The sequence below is a fragment of the Bubalus bubalis genome, chromosome X (assembly GCF_019923935.1).
Source record: "Bubalus bubalis isolate 160015118507 breed Murrah chromosome X, NDDB_SH_1, whole genome shotgun sequence".
NCBI classification, from domain to species: domain Eukaryota; kingdom Metazoa; phylum Chordata; class Mammalia; order Artiodactyla; family Bovidae; genus Bubalus; species Bubalus bubalis.
In genome coordinates, this window is record NC_059181.1 from 140,961,975 (window position 1) to 140,979,405 (window position 17,431).

At 42.5% G+C, this 17,431-nt stretch overlaps 1 protein-coding gene across 3 annotated transcripts in view; it reads right to left on the reverse strand.

Annotated features, from left to right (window-relative positions):
- The window catches only part of GPC3 (glypican 3), a 459,758-nt gene that overhangs the window by 203,361 nt on the left and 238,966 nt on the right, over positions 1-17,431 (reverse strand). For all 3 annotated transcript variants that reach the window (XM_025277126.3, XM_044937481.2, XM_044937482.2), the window contains exon 3: positions 15,206-15,900. In XM_025277126.3, the coding sequence (XP_025132911.1) occupies positions 15,206-15,900 (695 nt within the window). The remainder of the gene's footprint in view (positions 1-15,205; positions 15,901-17,431) is intronic.

Here is a 17,431-nt window from a genome sequence, read left to right on the forward strand (position 1 = left end):
TGTTATTCAGGTATAATTTTCAATTTATACATTTCGCCCATTTCAAGTGTACAATTTAATGATTTTTACTAAATTTATGAAGTTGTGCAACCATGACAAACCTTTTTGGCAACATTTTCATCTCCCAAATAAGATCCCTCATGCCCATTCTAGCTGTAGCTCAGATGATAAAGAATCTCCCTGCCAGGCAGGAGGCCTGGGTTCGAACCCCAGGTCAGGAAGATCCACTGGAGAAAGGAATGGTAACCCACTCCAGTGGTCTTGCCCGGAGAATCCCATGGACAGAGGAGCCTGGCAGGCTACAGTCCATGGGGTCACAAAGAGTCAGACACAACTGAGTGACTAACTACACTACTACTGATGCATTCTGAATCCCTATCGCCAAGGGGACATTTTAAAGGACATTAAGAACTCTGTACCTTCACCAAAACAAGGGTTATTTATCTTACTCTATTAGGCAATGGCAACCCACTCCTGTATTCTTGCCTGGAGAACCCCATGGACGGAGGAGCCTAGTAGGCTACATACAGTCCACGGGGTCACAAAGAGTCGGACACGACTGAGCGACTTCACTTTCCCTTTCTTTCTATTAACAGTCTAGATAGCATATTCAAAAGCACAGATATTACTTTGCCAACAAAGGTCTGTCCAGTCAAGGCTATGGTTTTTCCAGTGGTCAAGTATGGATGTGAGAGTTGGACTGTGAAGAAAGCTGAGCGCCGAAGAATCGATGCTTTTGAATTGTGGTGTTGGAGAAGACTCTTGAGAGTCCCTTGGACTGCAAGGAGGTTCAACCAGTCCATCCTAAAGGAGACCAGTCCTGGGTGTTCATTGGAAGGACTGATGCTCAGGCTGAAACTCCAATACTTTGACCACCTCATGCGAAGAGTTGACTCATTGGAAAAGACTCTGATGCTGGGAGGGATTGGGGGCAGGAGGAGAAGGGGACGACAGAGGATGAGATGGCTGGATGGCATCACCAACTCGATGGACATGAGTCTGAGTGAACTCCGGGAGTTGGTGATGGACAGGGAGGCCTGGCGTGCTGTGATTCATGGGGTCACAAAGAGTCGGACACGACTGAGTGACTGAACTGAACTGAACTGATTAACAGTCTACCCACTAAGGAAAATAATGGCAAACAGAAAGAGGTAGAACAGTACCTAGTACCAGAACTCAGAAAGTTGTGGCTGCTGGTGATGATGAAAGTGTGTGTTTTATCTTATGAAGGCTGTAAGACACTGGAAGAAATCTGCCCCAAATTCTGTCATCGTGGCCTTATGTGAAATTCTTTATTACAGCAAATATTATAACTATCCCTTCCCTGGAGGAAATGACTATACTACAGTGTAAGTGCGTTTAAAAATGCTTCTGTGATGTTCATAATACATGCTTAATTTTTAATGTGGGTGGGGAGTGACAGCCCTTTAAGAAACGGGCCAAGTGGAAAGCATTTTCTGCCTGAGACCTGAGAAACACAGCAAAATGCATAGCAGAGGCCATCTGCAGCACTACTGCAAGCGAATGACGTAGCCCTACAGCTGCCAAAGGTAACCTTATTCCAAGTGGGTAAAAAAGAATCAGAGGAATCACACTGTGTACATGACTCCATTTTTCTGAGGTGTTTAAGGTTCTGCAATTAAAAAAAGAGAAGCAAGTATTCGAGAGCTTTTCTACCCTCACCAGATAGAAGGCTGCTTTCCCTCTGCTCTGATTCCCAGACCACCCAACATTAAAAAGGCATTTTGGACTCCCTCATTCTCATCATGGGAACAGATGGATTCTCTGAATACCAGGTCATCAGTGAGGCCTTCCTAGACTGCTGCCCACTTGAACAAATATTCCTGACTTTCTAACCTTTCTGAATATATTCCAAGCACAAATCTGTCCTCCACAGCACTCCTACAGACATGGATAAGCATCTGCTTACTACTCGGTGGTTATCACTTGCTTCATCATGCTGCTGCTAAGTTGCTTCAGTCGTGTCTGACTCTGTGCGACCCCATAGACGGAAGCCCACCAGGCTCCGCCATCCCTGGGATTCTCCAGGCAAGAACACTGGAGTGGGTTGCCATTTCCTTCTCCAATGCGTCAAAGTGAAGATGCTCAGTCGTGTCCGACTCTTCGTGACCCCATGGACTACAGCCTACCAGGCTCCTCTGTCCATAAAACAGAAAAGTCTCAGGCAAGCTACTTAGCAACACAAAACTCCCAAACCCAGAGCCTGAACAAGCAAGAAAGGAAACAAGAGCTTGGAGACTGAAAGAGACAGCAACAGAGTAGTAAGCAGATGGAGGCCCAAAGGGGTGAGTTTACTCCTAACCAGAGGCAACTACTCAAATGCCCCTTTTATATTTTTTAAAGTATTCTCTGAAGACATGAGAAAACAGCTGCCATCTATTCTTCGATGTTCCTTCTGCTAGCGTCCAACAGTTGGCGCACATCCAGCCTTTTGACTAACCAGTCAAGGCTGAGCTAAGTGTCTTTCAGCAACTTCTTATTTCCTTGACAGATCCTCCAGAAGCATCATGAACTTGAGAAGTTTTGGCAGCCATCCAAGGTTGGGGGACTCATGTGTTGCAAGATAATTCTCCATGGTCCTCTTGTGTTTCTGCACGTCTTATAAACATAGGCACATCTCCCCGCCCCCAGACTATTTGTATCAAGTATCTTTCTATACCAAATAGTCTTGGAAGATAGTAATGGTGTCTCTGTCAGAGAAAGCAGGGGACAGTCTTAGTATCTATGAGAAAAGATTTGAGTTCCCTAAAAGCTTGTGTGAGGGAACACAGCTCCACCCATCAACAGAAAATTGGATTAAAGATTTACTGAGCATGGCCCCACCCATCAGAACAAGACCCAGTTTCCCCCTCAGTCAGTCTCTCCCACCAGGAAGCTTCCATAAGCCTCTTATCCTTCTCCATCAGGGGGAAGACAGACTGAAAACAACAATCACAGAAAACTAACCAATCTGATCACATGGACCACAGCCTTGTCTAACTCAATGGAACTATGAGCCATGCCATGTAGGGCCACCCAAGACGGACGAGTCATGGTAAAGAGTTCTGACCAAATATGGTCCACTGGAGAAGGGAATGGCAAACCACTTCAGTATTCCTGCCTTGAGAACCCCATGAACAGCATGAAAAGGCAAAAAGATAGGACACTGAAAGATGAATATATTTCATCTTATACTTATACTTATACATCTTATACACAATATACTTCATCAATAGCATATATAGAATATGCTATTGAAGATCAGTGCAGAAATAACTCCAGAAAGAATGAGGAGACAGAGCCAGAGCAAAAACAACATCCAGTTATGTATGTGACTGGTGATAGAAGCAAAGTCTGATGCTGTAAAGAGCAATATTGCATAGGAACTGGGAATGTTAGATCTATGATTTGAGGCAAATTGGAAGTGGTCAAACAGGGGATGGCAAGACTGAATGTTGACATTATAGGAATCAGCAAACTAAAACAGACTGGGATGGGTGAATTTAACTCAGATGACCATTATATCTACTACTGTGGGCAGGAACCCCTTAGAAGAAATGGAGCAGCCATCATGGTCAACAAAAGAGTCCAAAATGCAGTACTTGGATGCAAACTAAAAAACGAAAGAAAGATCTCTGTTTGGTTCCAAGGTAAACCATTCAATATTCATGGTAATCCAAGTCTATGCCCCGACCAGTAATGCTGAAGAAGCTGAAGTTGAATGGTTTTATGAAGACCTACAAGACCTTCTAGAACTAACACCCAAAAAAGAGGCCCTTTTCATTATAGGGGACTAGAATGCAAAAGTAGGAAGTCAAGAAACACCTGGAGTAACAGGCAAATTTGGCCTTGGAGTATAGAATGAAGCAGGGCAAAGGCTAATAGAGTTTTGCCAAGAGAACACACTGGTCATAGCAAACACCCTCTTCCAACAACACAAGAGAAGACTCTACACATGGACATCACCAGATGGTTATATCAAAATTAGATTGATTATATTCTTTGCAGCCAAACATGGAGAAGCTCTATACAGTCAGCAAAAACAAGACCAAAAGCTGACTGTGCCTCAGATCATGAATTCCTTATTGCCAAATTCAGACTGAAATTGAAGAAAGTAGGGAAAACCACTAGACCATTCAGATATGACCTAAATCAAATCTCTTATGATTATACAGTAGATGTGAGAAATAGATTCAAAGGATTAGATCTGATAGACAGAGTGCCTGATGAACTATGGACGGAGGTTCGTGACATTGTACAGGAGACAGGGATCAAGACCATGCCCAAGAAAATGAAATGCAAAAAAAGCAAAATGGTTGTCTGAGGAGGCCTTACAAATAGCTGTGAAAAGAAGAGAAGCCAAAAGCAAAGGAAAAGGAAAGATATACCTATTTGAATGCAGAGTTCAAAGAATAGCAAGGAAAGATAAGAAAGCCTTCCTCAGTGATTAATGCAAAGAAATAGAGGAAAACAATAGAATGGGAAAGACTAGAGATCTCTTCAAGAAAATTAGAGATACCAAGGGAACTTTCCACACAAAGATGGGCACAATAAAGGACAGAAATGGTATGGACCTAACAGAAGCAGAAGATATTAAGAAGAGGTGGCAAGAATACACAGAAGAACTGTACAAAAAAGATCTTCACAACCCAGATAATCACAATGGTGTGATTACTCACCTAGAGCCAGACATACTGGAATGTGAAGTCAAGTGGGCCTTAGAAAGCATCACTACGAACAAAGCTAGTGGAGGTGATGGAATTCCAGCTGAGCTATTTCAAATCCTAGAAGATGATGCTGTGAAAGTGCTGCACTCAATATGCCAGCAAATTTGGAAAACTCAGCAGTGGCCACAGGACTGGAAAAAGTCAGTTTTCATTCCAATCCCAAAGAAAGGCAATGCCAAAGAATGCTCAAACTACTGCACAATTGCTCTCATGTCACACGCTAGTAAAGCAATGCTCAAAATTCTCCAAGCCAGGCTACAACAGTACATGAACTATGAACTTCCAGATGTTCAAGCTGGTTTTAGAAAAGGCGGAGGAACCAGAGATCAAATTGCCAACATCCGCTGGATCATAGAAAAAGCAAGAGAGTTCCAAAAACCATCTATTTCTGCTTTATTGACTACGCCAAATCCTTTGACTGTGTGGATCACCACAAACTATGGAAAATTCTTCAAGAGATGCCAGACCACCCTCCCTGCCTCTTGAGAAATCTCCATGCAGGTCAGGAAGCAACAGTTAGAACTGGACATGGAACAAGAGACTGGTTACAAATTGGGAAAGGAGTACATCAAGGCTGTATATTGTCATCGTGCTTTTTTAACTTATATGCAGAGTACATCCTGAGAAACGCTGGGCTGGAAGAAGCACAAGCTGGAATCAAGATTGCTGGGAGACAATGTTCATTGCAGCACTGTTTACAATAGCCAGGACATGGAAGCAACCTAGATGCCCATCGGCAGATGAATGGATAATAAAGCTGTGGTACATATACACAATGGAGTATTACTCAGCTAATAAAAAGAATGCATTTGAATCAGTTCTAATGAGGTGGATGAAACTGGAGCCTATTATACAGAGCAAAGTAAGTCAGAAAGAAAAACAGCAATACAGTATATTAACGCATATATATGGAATTTAGAAAGATGATAATGATGACCCTATATGCGAGACAGCGAAAGAGACACAGATGTAAAGAACAGACTTTTGTACTCTGTGGGAGAAGGCGAGGGTGGGATGATTTGAGAGAATAGTATTGAAACATGTATATTATTATATGTGAAACAGATCACCAGTCCAGGTTCGATGTGTGAGACAGGGTGCTCAGGGCTGGTGCACTGGGATGACCATGAGGGATGGGATGGGGAGGGAGATGGGAGGGGGGTTCAGGGTGGGGAACATATGTACACCCATGGCTGATTCATGTCAATGTATGGCAAAAACCACCACAATATTGTAAAGTAATTAGCTTCCAATTAAAATAAATAAATTAAAAAAAAAGATTGCTGGGAGAAATATCAATAACCTCAGATACGCAGATGACACCACCCTTATGGCAGAAAGGGAAGAAGAACTAAACAGCCTCTTGATGAAAGTGAAAGAGGAGAGTGAAAAAGTTGGCTTAAAACTCAACATTCAGAAAACTAAGATCATGGCATCCGGTCCCATCACTTCATGGATAATAGATGGGGAAACAGTAGAAACAGTGTCAGACTTTGTTTCTGGGGGCTCCAAAATCACTGCAGATGGTGATTGCAGCCATGAGATTAAAAGACGCTTACTCCTTGGAAGAAAAGTTATGTCCAACCTGGACAGCATATTAAAAAGCAGAGACATTACTTTGTCAACAAAGGTCCATCTAGTCAAGGCTATGGTTTTTCCAGTAGTCATGTATGGATGTGAGAGTTGGACTATAAAGAAAGCTGACTGCTGAGGAATTGATGCTTTTGAACTGTGGTGTTGGAGAAGACTCTTGAGAGTCCCTTGGACTGCAAGGACATCCAACCAGTCCATCCTAAAGGAAATCAGTCCTGAATATTCATTGGAAGGACTGATGTTGAAGCTGAAACTCCAATACTTTGGCCACCTGATGTGAAGAGCTAACTCATTTGAAAAGACCCTGATGCTGGGAAAGATTGAAGGCAGGAGGAGAAGGGGATGACAGAGGGTGAGATGGTTGTATGGCATCACTGACTCAATGGACATGAGTTTGAGTAAACTCCCGGAGTTGGCAATGGACAGGGAGGCCTGGTGTGCTGCAGTCCATGGGGTCATAAAGAGTCAGACACGGCTTAGCGACTGAACTGAACTGAAGTTCAAGCCTCCTCTCCTGTAATGCACCTCACTGTGTGTGTAGGAGTCATCTGGTCCTCTTTGCCTTTCCCTGTGGGAGCTGGGGCTTGGGGACCCAGCACAAATGCTGATACCCTGGCTACTGCTCTCGTGAGAAGTAAACTGTGCTGCACATCTGAGCCGGAGTCTCCTCTCCTTATCCAGCATCCATGATACTGGCTGCGCAACTTGTTAGTTTGCAATCAGGGTAAAAATCTCAGATGTTTCACAGTTCTTGAGGATACTTTCTTGCCACATTACTCCAGAGACCACGGCAAGGGGGGAAGACTTCTTTCTAAAGATTCAGAACATATAATCACAGTGCCACTCTTGCCAAGGCAAAGGCAAGTAATTCTAGATTTGTGAGGAGCCCATTGGATTCCCTAATATGACCCATAATATACATAATTTCAAGATGAAGCATTATAGAGCTTCCCTTGTGTGACCACTGTTTGAAACATGTCCCAAAATTAACATTAGGTGCCTGAAAGTGATGTAGATTTTTTCATTTGTATTTGGCTTGTCAATAAATAGGTACTCTATGTTTTAAAACTATATATTTTCCCCATGGGAATCACTAAAGCTATTTTTATTGTGAACAAAAAAAAGATGGCATGCTGTAAACATTTTTCTCTCTCCAGAAATGGACCTCATGGAAATAAAGCTGCTTACCACAGTTCTAGATGCTGACCTGCAGACAGTAATTAGGCAGTGAGCCATTTACTTGTTTTTATCACTTTGAAATCACTTGCTACTGACAACAGCTTGTATGAATTCAGACAAGGTATCTCTATATGAGACTAAAAAATGAAAGTCCAAAGTGATGGCATGAGGAGAAAAACACTGACATTCTGACACCTGAGAAATAACCTCAGCTTTCAAAAGCGTAGGGCTAATCTTGGAAATTCTGATGAGCTACAGTCACTCACATAGACAGCAAAATATAAGAATTTGATAGAGTGAATTATTATTGAGGATCAACAGAGAATCTTCCCGAGAGCTTCCTAGCTCACATAAATAAATACTGACTTCACTGAAGATATGTTCAGAAATTCTACCTAAGAAAATGGATGTACCTGAATACTGGAATATGTTAGGTACTCAGTAGGCAGTGTTACTAATATTAAGGAGACTCCATAATGGAGACCTGGGTGTACTGAAGTCCAGAATCAAAGACAAATGCATTAAAAACTGTATGTTGATACAACAGGCAGACTCCAAACACTGCAGCGGCAAGATAATCCATCCCTCATCGCTGGCACAGTGCATACAGATTCTAGGCAAAGTCGTTTCACCATGTGACTGGGTCTTCCATCACCTATAAAAACATTCATTCTTCCTCTAGAAACTATTCTGTGCCTTTAAATGTTACGGAGACAAAAAAATCTCATGTTTTGTAGTACTTGATTGAGGAATACTATAGGAGAAATCTCCAAGGAGGGAGAATGAATTCACAAACTGATTGTGCAGCTGTAAAAACAGTAGAGAGTAATACAGGATATTAAACAAGATAATCAAGACCCACATAGCCTGTGGCAAAGGAATGAAAATTTTGGTGAGAAGATAGTGAACCTATTTGAAAGAGCAATGTAGAGAAACTGTGAGAAGCATGTGCTTTGGAGTCCGACAGATCCAGCTTTGAATCCCAGCTCTGCTACCTCCTGGCCAAATGATTTCTGAGGACAGCAACAGTCACGGTCATCTTTCCAGCCACTTCTTGCACCTCCTATGTCTGTTAGTGGCTCCACAATTGGACACTCACTAAATGTTCCCTGAGATGAATGTTATTTCAGACAGTGCTAAAATTAATATCATAGTGAGGAAAGACCGGTTCCAAATTGATAAAGAGTACATCCAGGCTGTATATTGTCACCTTGCTTATTAAACTTATATGCAGAGTACATCATGCAAAATGCCAGGCTGGATGAAGCACAAGCTCAAATCAAGGTTGCCGGGAGAAATATCAATAACCTCAGATATGCAGATGACACCACCCCTATGGCAGAAAGCGAAGAGGAACTAAAGAGCCTCTTGATGAAAGTAAAAGAGGAGAGTGAAAAAGTTGGCTTAAAGCTCAACATTAAAAAAACTAAGATCATGGCATCCGGTCCCATCACTTCACGGAAATAGATGGGAAACAATGGAAACAGTGATAGACTTTATTTCTGGGGGGCTCCAAAATCACTGCAGATGGTGACTGTAGTCTTGAAATTAAAAGATGCCTGCTCCCTGGAAGAAAAGCTATGACCAACCTAGACAGCATATTAAAAAGCAGAGACATTGCTTTGCTGACAAAGGTCCATCTACTCAAGGCTATGGTTTTTCCAGTGGTCATGTATGGATGTGAGAGTTGGACCATAAAGAAAGCTGAGTGCCGAAGAATTGATACTTTTGAGCTGTGGTGTTGGAGAAGACTCTTGAGAGTCCCTTGGAGAGTAAAATCAAACCAGTCAGTCCTAAAGGAAATCAGTCCTGAATATTCATTGAAAGGACTGATGCTGAAGCTCCAATACTTTGGCCACCTGTTGGGAAGAATTGACTCAGTGGAAAAGACCCTGATGCTGGGAAAGATTGACGCTGGGAGGGGAAGGGGCTGACAGAAGATGAGATGGTTGGATGGCATGACTGACTCGATGGACATGAGTTTGAGCAAGCTCCAGGAGTTGGTGATGGACAGGGAAGAGTCCATGGGGTCACAAGGAGTTGGACATGACTGATCGAGTGAACTGAAGTGAGGAAAGAAGGGGAAAAACAGAGAAGGTAGAAAAGGTTGCAGTTTTGGACAACATTCAATGAAGCACATAACTAGTCAAGGTAATGAAATTGTGGGAGAGGAAACACTAATGCTGAGAAACTCTGAAATGAATCAATAAAGAAAGTACATAAGTAAAAATGGAAAAATAAAAGTGCAAACAGCCATGTGAGGACATATCAGCAATTTACTTTAGGGGGGGTAAAGAAAGTAAGCACAATCATAGAGATTCTTGAGAAACCTTCTGAATTAGCAATAAACATCCAACATGCTGATTACTGGGCTTCCCTGGTGGCTCAGACAGAAAAGAATCTGCCTGCAATGCAGGAAACCCGGGTTCAATCCCTAGGTCAGGTAGATCCCCTGGAGAAGGGAATGGCAACCTGCTCCAATATTCTTGCCTGGAGAATCCTGTCCATGGGGTCGCCAAGAGTCAGATACAGCTGAAGGACAGAGCACATCCATAAGGTATGGAATTCAATAATGTGCTGATAAATTTTAAAATGACACTCTCAAATACTACCCAAATGATGCCTCAATACTATTAAAGACCTACTCAGTACTCACTTGGGGCCATGATATTTAACCTAGTTCACAAATGTAGATGAAGAACCAAGATGGATCTATTTACAGTCCCATCATTAATACTTTTCAGTAAAACTTTTCTCTTTCCTTACCTTCCTCTCACCTCTTCTCTCTTTCTCTCTCTCACACATATAAACACACAATAAAATATTGGTATTTTTATCCACTTCTTTGGGTTAAAATAACATGAAACGTCCTGGCACTTAAAAACAAGTTTAAGAAAAACTCATTATCCATTTGGCACTTAGAAACACGCTGTAGAAAGAGTACTGCACTGTGGCTTAGTTAGTACTTGCCATGTGCCTCGAACTCTGCCAGGTACTTTGAACCTATCATTTCAGTGAATTCCCACGTATCAGCCCCATTTGATAGATGTGCTCACAGCTTTGCCATTGTCATTCACTTCCAACCTCTGGGCCTTATCTTCTAAACAAGGTGGCTGGATTTGCTTCCAAGGAAGTATCAGAATCAAATGGAGTACTTTTTAAGTGACAAATTCTCTGGCACAGACCTATGGTATCAGAATCCCCAGGGCAGGGGGAGGGGCTCCAGGAATCTGTTTAATGAGTTCCCTAGATGATTGTGGTGATGAGTCAAGTTTGAGAACCACATGCTTACCACCTCCAGGCGTGCAGCAAGGAACAACATCCTAACATTTGCTCACATGTCTTCACTTGGTAGTCTGAAGAAGGGAAAAGTATCTTAGGGAAAACTAAAACACTAAGAGGGCATAATTATAAAAAATTCACAGTGCCCCACTCACTTCAGATCAGATCAGATCAGATCAGTCGCTCAGTCGTGTCCGACTTTTTGCGACCCCATGAATCACAGCACGCCAGTCCTCACCAAAAAACCAAAATGTCCTTCATGATCTGGGGTAGATGAGCAAAGTCCCAGCTTGGCAGACTTCATGGCTCCTGCATTGTAGGTGGATTCTTTACTGCAGAGCCACTGGGTAAGCCCATGGCAGACTTCATGCACAGCTTATAGCTAGCTAAAAATGCTGTCCTAACAGAGCTCTGGAAGAGCTGATTTTCACAGAGGTCTCTCACAACTTAACCTCAATCAGGACTAACTGGCCGGGTCTCACATTTGATCACAAGCGGAAGGTGAGGGAGCTGCAGCAGAATCTCATTAATGCCTTAGTTTTCAAGGCGCTTAGGCTTGGGGGCCTTCTGTGGTTTTGTTAACGGGAATAGTGCTCTGCAATCCACCCAGCCCTCACTTCCCCTCACCACCCATAATGAATGACCCGGCCCCTTGATGGGGCATACAGAGTATACTGGATCACACCTGGGCCGTGATTCCCCACCCCCACCATTTGGTATACATTACTTAGAGCTGGCAATCATAAACCAGTAACAAGGCAGAGTTTACATACACTTTCTGTTCTAGTTTATGCATTCCCTGGGGAAGACAGACTTCACGCTCTCATAACCAGCAGGGAACTGGGAGCAATCAGGCCCTTAATGGCCAAAACAGAAAGGGACTGACTGCCTCACTGAGCACCTCCTGACAGCCAAGGCTTTTCTTCCTGAATGATCATGGCATGAAATGTACTCCCTGTGTGTGTGTACACGTGCGCACACACAGATGGGCCCACGTGCACCTAACACACAGCAGGGTTGGCACCCCCAAAATAGCTGTTCAATTTAAGTTCAAGATGTCTTTGCAGAATCCTAATGGAGCTTTTTGAGTGAAAATCTGGGAGGGTCTTATGGGAGACAGATCAGTGTGGTGGAAAGAGTGCTCGACTGTAGCAGCAGCAGACCTTGGACCCTACTTCTGGCTCCTCCACTAACTACATAACTGTGGGCAAGCCTCTCTGAACTTTATTTTTTCATTTGTAAAATCAAAGGGACTGGACTAGGTAATCTCTTTCAGGCCTTCTAAGATTCACATTATAGTGAGATGTTCACTGTGCTGAAAATTAGTCAGTTACACGTCCATCTGTCAACAAAGCTAAACTGACCTTGTAAAGACTTAAGAACTATGTCTGGGGCCATTGAGTACCCAGCAGCTGGCAAAGTGCCATGAATAGAGCACATGCTTAAGAAATGTTCACTAAATAAACTTTCATGTCTAGAGCCTGATCAAAATAGTGGACTCAATCCACTACCAGCTCCGCCCCACCTTTTTTTCTGTGTTGAAAATAACTAGAGTAGAAAACATGTTTTCAAAATGTTGCTGTCAAAGTGACCAATATCAGTTTTCGAAATGTTGCTGTCAAAGTGACCAATATCAGAGGCAAACTTTAAAGCCTCCCATACTCTGTCTTTAATGTTATCTTCTTGTTTTTCCTCTTATTGAAGACATTTCCACACCCCTGGCACTCCGCTTTGTGTCGGACACATAGAGGGCCCTCAACGAACATCAGGTGAAATGAACATATGAATGCGCTGGCTTTTCATTTTTCTAATTCTCTGAGATTTACTTTTGTTTAAGGCCTAAGAATCTGGCCTCAAATTATAAAGCAATCAGAGGAATAATTAACCACTGAAGAACACTATTGCTAGGACATTTCTGTTCATTTTACTATAAAATATTTTCTCAGCAAATGTGTTTTAAATGGCTAACATTCTGAATGGGACAATTAGAGCAGCTCTGTGAGTAGCCATCCTGTGGGTTGCATCATTTTTTGTTCTCCTTTCTTGTTTAATTCACCAAAGAAACCAATTACCCCTATCATTTCGTACTTGCAGCGCTTAAGGACAGGGCTAAATGGCCCAATCTGCCCTCCACATTCTGGGTAAGCGATGGTTCAGAGTACATAGCAGTTGCACTGCATAGAAGGTAAGAGCATGAATCAAGTAAGGCAACAAGCCAGGGTTGGAACCCAAGTTTCCCCACTGCCATTTAACTAGCTTTGATGTCTGGGCAAGGTATTTAGGCTCTGTGAAGTGAAGTGAAAGTCGCTCAGTCGTGTCTGACTCTGCGGCCTGTGGACTATACAGTCCATGGAATTCTCCAGGCCAGAATACTGGAGTGGGTAGCCTTTCCCTTCTCCAGGGGAGCCTCCCAACCCAGGGATCAAACCCAGGTCTCCCGCACTGCAGGCAGATTCTTTACCAGCTGAGCCACTAAGCTTCATCTTGTTGCTGTGTCTGACTCTTTGCAACCCCATGGACTGCAGCACGCCAGGCCTCCTTGTCCCTCACCATCTCCCAGAGTTTGCCCTAGTTCATATTCATCACATCGGTGATGCCATCCAGCCATCTCATCCTCTGATGCCCTCTTCTCATTCTGCCCTTAATCTTTCCCAGCATCAGGGACTTTTCCAATGAGTCACCTGTGAGTGTCAGATGACCACAATACTGGAGCTTCAGCATCAGTCCTTCCAGTGAATATTCAGGGCTGATCTCTCTTAAGATTGACTGGTTTGAACTCCTTGCTGTTCAAGGGACTTTCAGGACTCTTCTCCAGTACCACAGTTTGAAGGAATCAATTCCTCAGCATTCTGCCTTCTTTACAGACCAGCTCTCACAACCGTTCATGATCACTGGAGAGATCGTAGCCTTGACTATACGGACCTTTGTCAGCAGAGTAACGTCTCTGCTTTTCAACACACTGTCTAGGTTTGTCATCGCTTTCCTGCCAAGAAGCAATCGTCTTCTGATTTCATGGCTGCGGTCACCATCCGCAGTGATTTTGGAGCCCAAGAAGAGGAAATCTGTCACTACTTCCACCTTTTCCTCTTCTATTTGCCATGCAGTAATGGGGCCAGATGCCATGACCTTAGTTATTTTTAATATTTACTCGTAAGCCAGCTCTGAAGCTGGCTTCATCTACTTCTGTGTAAAATGGGGATAATATTAGGATCTATCCCATGGATTACTGTGACATAATTTTATGTAAACTGGTCAGCAGAACACTTCAAATGTGGTAGGATCCCAACAAGGCTAGTGTATTAGATGATTCTGCCACCTCCTTCAACAAAGGTGGCAACATTCAGGAATTAGTTACTATAACCTTAGTGAGAGCTCTTGGCTCTATGTTCTTTTCTGTACTGAAAAGTGTGTGCTCCTGTGGTTCTGAATGTGTGCATCCTAGCTTAGCAGGTACAATGTAACTAATAATGTCTGACTGAAACCAAGCAAGCTGCTCCCTCACAGAACTGTCCCACCCCAATACAAATACCATGAGGCTTACACTGGTATGAATCAAGGCTGCAGAAACAACTGTTGGAAGATATGAATGTTTTGCCTCATTCATTTGTAGCTTTAGTTAGTAGGTTCTAGCTGGGTTTCCTACTTTTAAAGACACTACTCAAAATGCAAATCAAAACTAACATCGCAAATCCACTACTCAAAATGTTGCTGCTTCTGCTGCTAAGTCGCTTCAGTTGTATCCGACTCTGTGCGACCCCATAGACGGAAGCACACCAGGCTCCTCTGTCCATGGGATTTCCCAGGCAAGAGTACTGGAGTGGGGTGTCATTGCCTTCTCCGTTACTCAAAATAGTAACGTGATTAAGAGCACAAGAGTGAAATCAGAACCAGAGAAACTGGTGATAACCTAATTAAAAGGACACCTGATCAATTTGTGAATCATGGCTCTTTCATTAACTATAGCTGGGTGCCCTTGGTCAAGTTTCCATTTCCCTGAGCTTCAGTTTCCTCGTTTACAAAATGGATATAATAGCTCATACCTCACAGGGTTGTCAAGAATGTTGTGTTAACTAACAGCAGTGGTAACAATAACTAATAATTACCGAAGAACTGTAACCCATGTTACTCCCAATGAAGAAGATATTCTTTTTAATCTTTATTTTATCAATCAGCAAGATGAGGCTCATATAGAGCCTCATAACCAAGGTCTGAAAACAAGAAAGTAGATGGATCTAAAATGCAAAGCCAGGCTTTGGACTCCATAACCTGTGGATTTAATGCACTGCCCAGCTTTGTGAGGACATTCAGGCCCTCTATCATCCCTGCCCATATTTTTCTTAGTTCTCTCCGATGGCACCTACTGGCCATGCCACCACACCCCCAATAGAATCCAATTCCTTGGAAAACGGTAGAATGGTACTCACCGTGGTGGTGAGCTTTCCTCCGTTCTTCTGGACGTACTGGATGGAGTCATGGATCGTAGAAAAGAGACCAAGCAGTACATTCTCCATGTCATAGACTCTGTACATGCCGTTCACCAGTTCCTCCAGAGACAGGATGTATTCTCTCCAGTACTTGTCAATCTCCACCACACCTGCCATACAGCCCTGCATGACCACATTGCAGTAGCCGCCACATGGTTTCACCATCATCAGTCCCTGGCAGTAAGAGCAGTACCACATCCTCGTGAGCATTCGGCCACAGTCCTTACTGAACTTCAGGTGATCAGTTGTGTTGATCACTTCAATTCCAAGATTCAGGGCCTGGAGGAAGATCCTAGTGACTTGCAGTGACTTGGAAACCTGGGTCATAATAAGCTTGGGGAAATTCCCAAATACTTTCAGGTCACGCCTTGCCCCTCGGAGGCACTCATTGATGTCTAAGGTGGACTCTGGAAGGCCTGGGTTCATTAGCTGGGTATAGATGACTGGAAACAGGCTGTCAAACAATTCATTGACCATGTCGTCCACGTTGATGTCAGAACCCAGGATGTAGAGAGATACATCAGTGAAAAATTCACCCACAAAGTCAAAAGCTTGTGGGGTCAGGCTCGGATAGTTGTTCTTGAACATGGCATTGGTGTAGTTCTTGGCGTGGCGAACAACAATTTCAAAGGCCTCTGCAAAATAAGAGATATAGAAATGCCCACAAATTAAAGCATGCAAGTCCAGTATTTAATTGAATTTGAGATTTCTCTATCACTGTGGTGATTAAGGTCCCATTTGCCTTAAATAATTGACTCGTGTTTACTTCTCGCAATTGCCTCTACTCCTGCAGTTGTTTGTTCCTATAAATCAATTTTTCTTTCTGAACATGAAGTCCAAACCTTGATGTGTACATAAATTCTTAAACACACAAATTATATTTCAAATGACAAAAGTCAGGATTCAGTTAACATTCTGGCCTCTCATAAAAATAGCGATTAAAAATTGGCTAAATGAGAACTTCTTTTTCTCTCATTGATTTATTCAGTTAAAAAGAAATTGTATTTCAAGACATTTATTTCATTTTTAGACAAAGATAAATATTTGACAACCAACCATATACTATATAAACACACATAACGATTTAAGCCTGTTCATCTCTGGAGGAAAGGCAAGTTCTTAGCCAAGAATAAAAGCTATCACCAATTTAATCATTTTGGTAGATAACTTTAAACGGAGCTATCTGACAGATTGCCAGACCTGAAAATGGAATTTATCCCCTAAACGGTATCAGGATGGAAAAAACAAGGCATGTACTTATCTATACATTTGATACTGAAAATAACACCTCTGCTATTTGCAAGCTGAACATCTGGAAGGATAATAGCTAAGCTTCCTTGGTAAGTTCGGCTTCCACATGGCTTGGAAGCCTTATCCACTCTACAGAGACTATGGGTTCAGGATTACATCTGCTGCCCCTAACCCTTGGCATAAGGCCTGATTAGTGTCACTGGTTTGAGAGAGAAAGTAATAATGTCACCATCCCATTTTCTCCAAACTGAAGCCCTCTAGACACAATTTATCCCAAATAATCAGAGTTCTGCATTTCTTATGAGGGAAAGGAAAACAACAATAACAGATTTTTCAAGAAATAAGACATAGTTAAAACACAAAAATAATCAATTTTCCCAAGACTTTTAAAATTAACTTAGCACTTTCATTTCCTTCCAAAGAACAGAGGTCCACAACAGATGTACCCCAAAATGATGCCATTTCAGGAGCCTTGAAAAATCAAATTATTACCATTTTCAGACTACCTAGAGAGACTGCATTCCAACTGCTCCTTGGGATCACTTAGCCAAACATCTCAGTCATCTGTGGCAGAAGTGAGCTCTAGGTTGTACCACCACCATCTGCCCCAGATTCCTCACAAAGTAGAACACGCATACTAGATTCTTCCCTTGGGTTTATGACCATGCTCAGAAATGTTGAGCGGATGCCAGAGCAATTCTACTGGGTTTCCAAGCCCACTTGAGAAAGTTAATCTTCATTTTCATCAATTGCTAAATGTTCATTTGTGATTTTTGTTGTTTAGAATACTAAGAACTTCTTGGAAGTCTTATCTATAACAATCTCTTCTTAACCTCATACACTATTCTCAATCCTTGAATCTAAACATTGAATGAATTCAAGAGATTTTCTAATGCAATCCAAAGGACCAGTCAA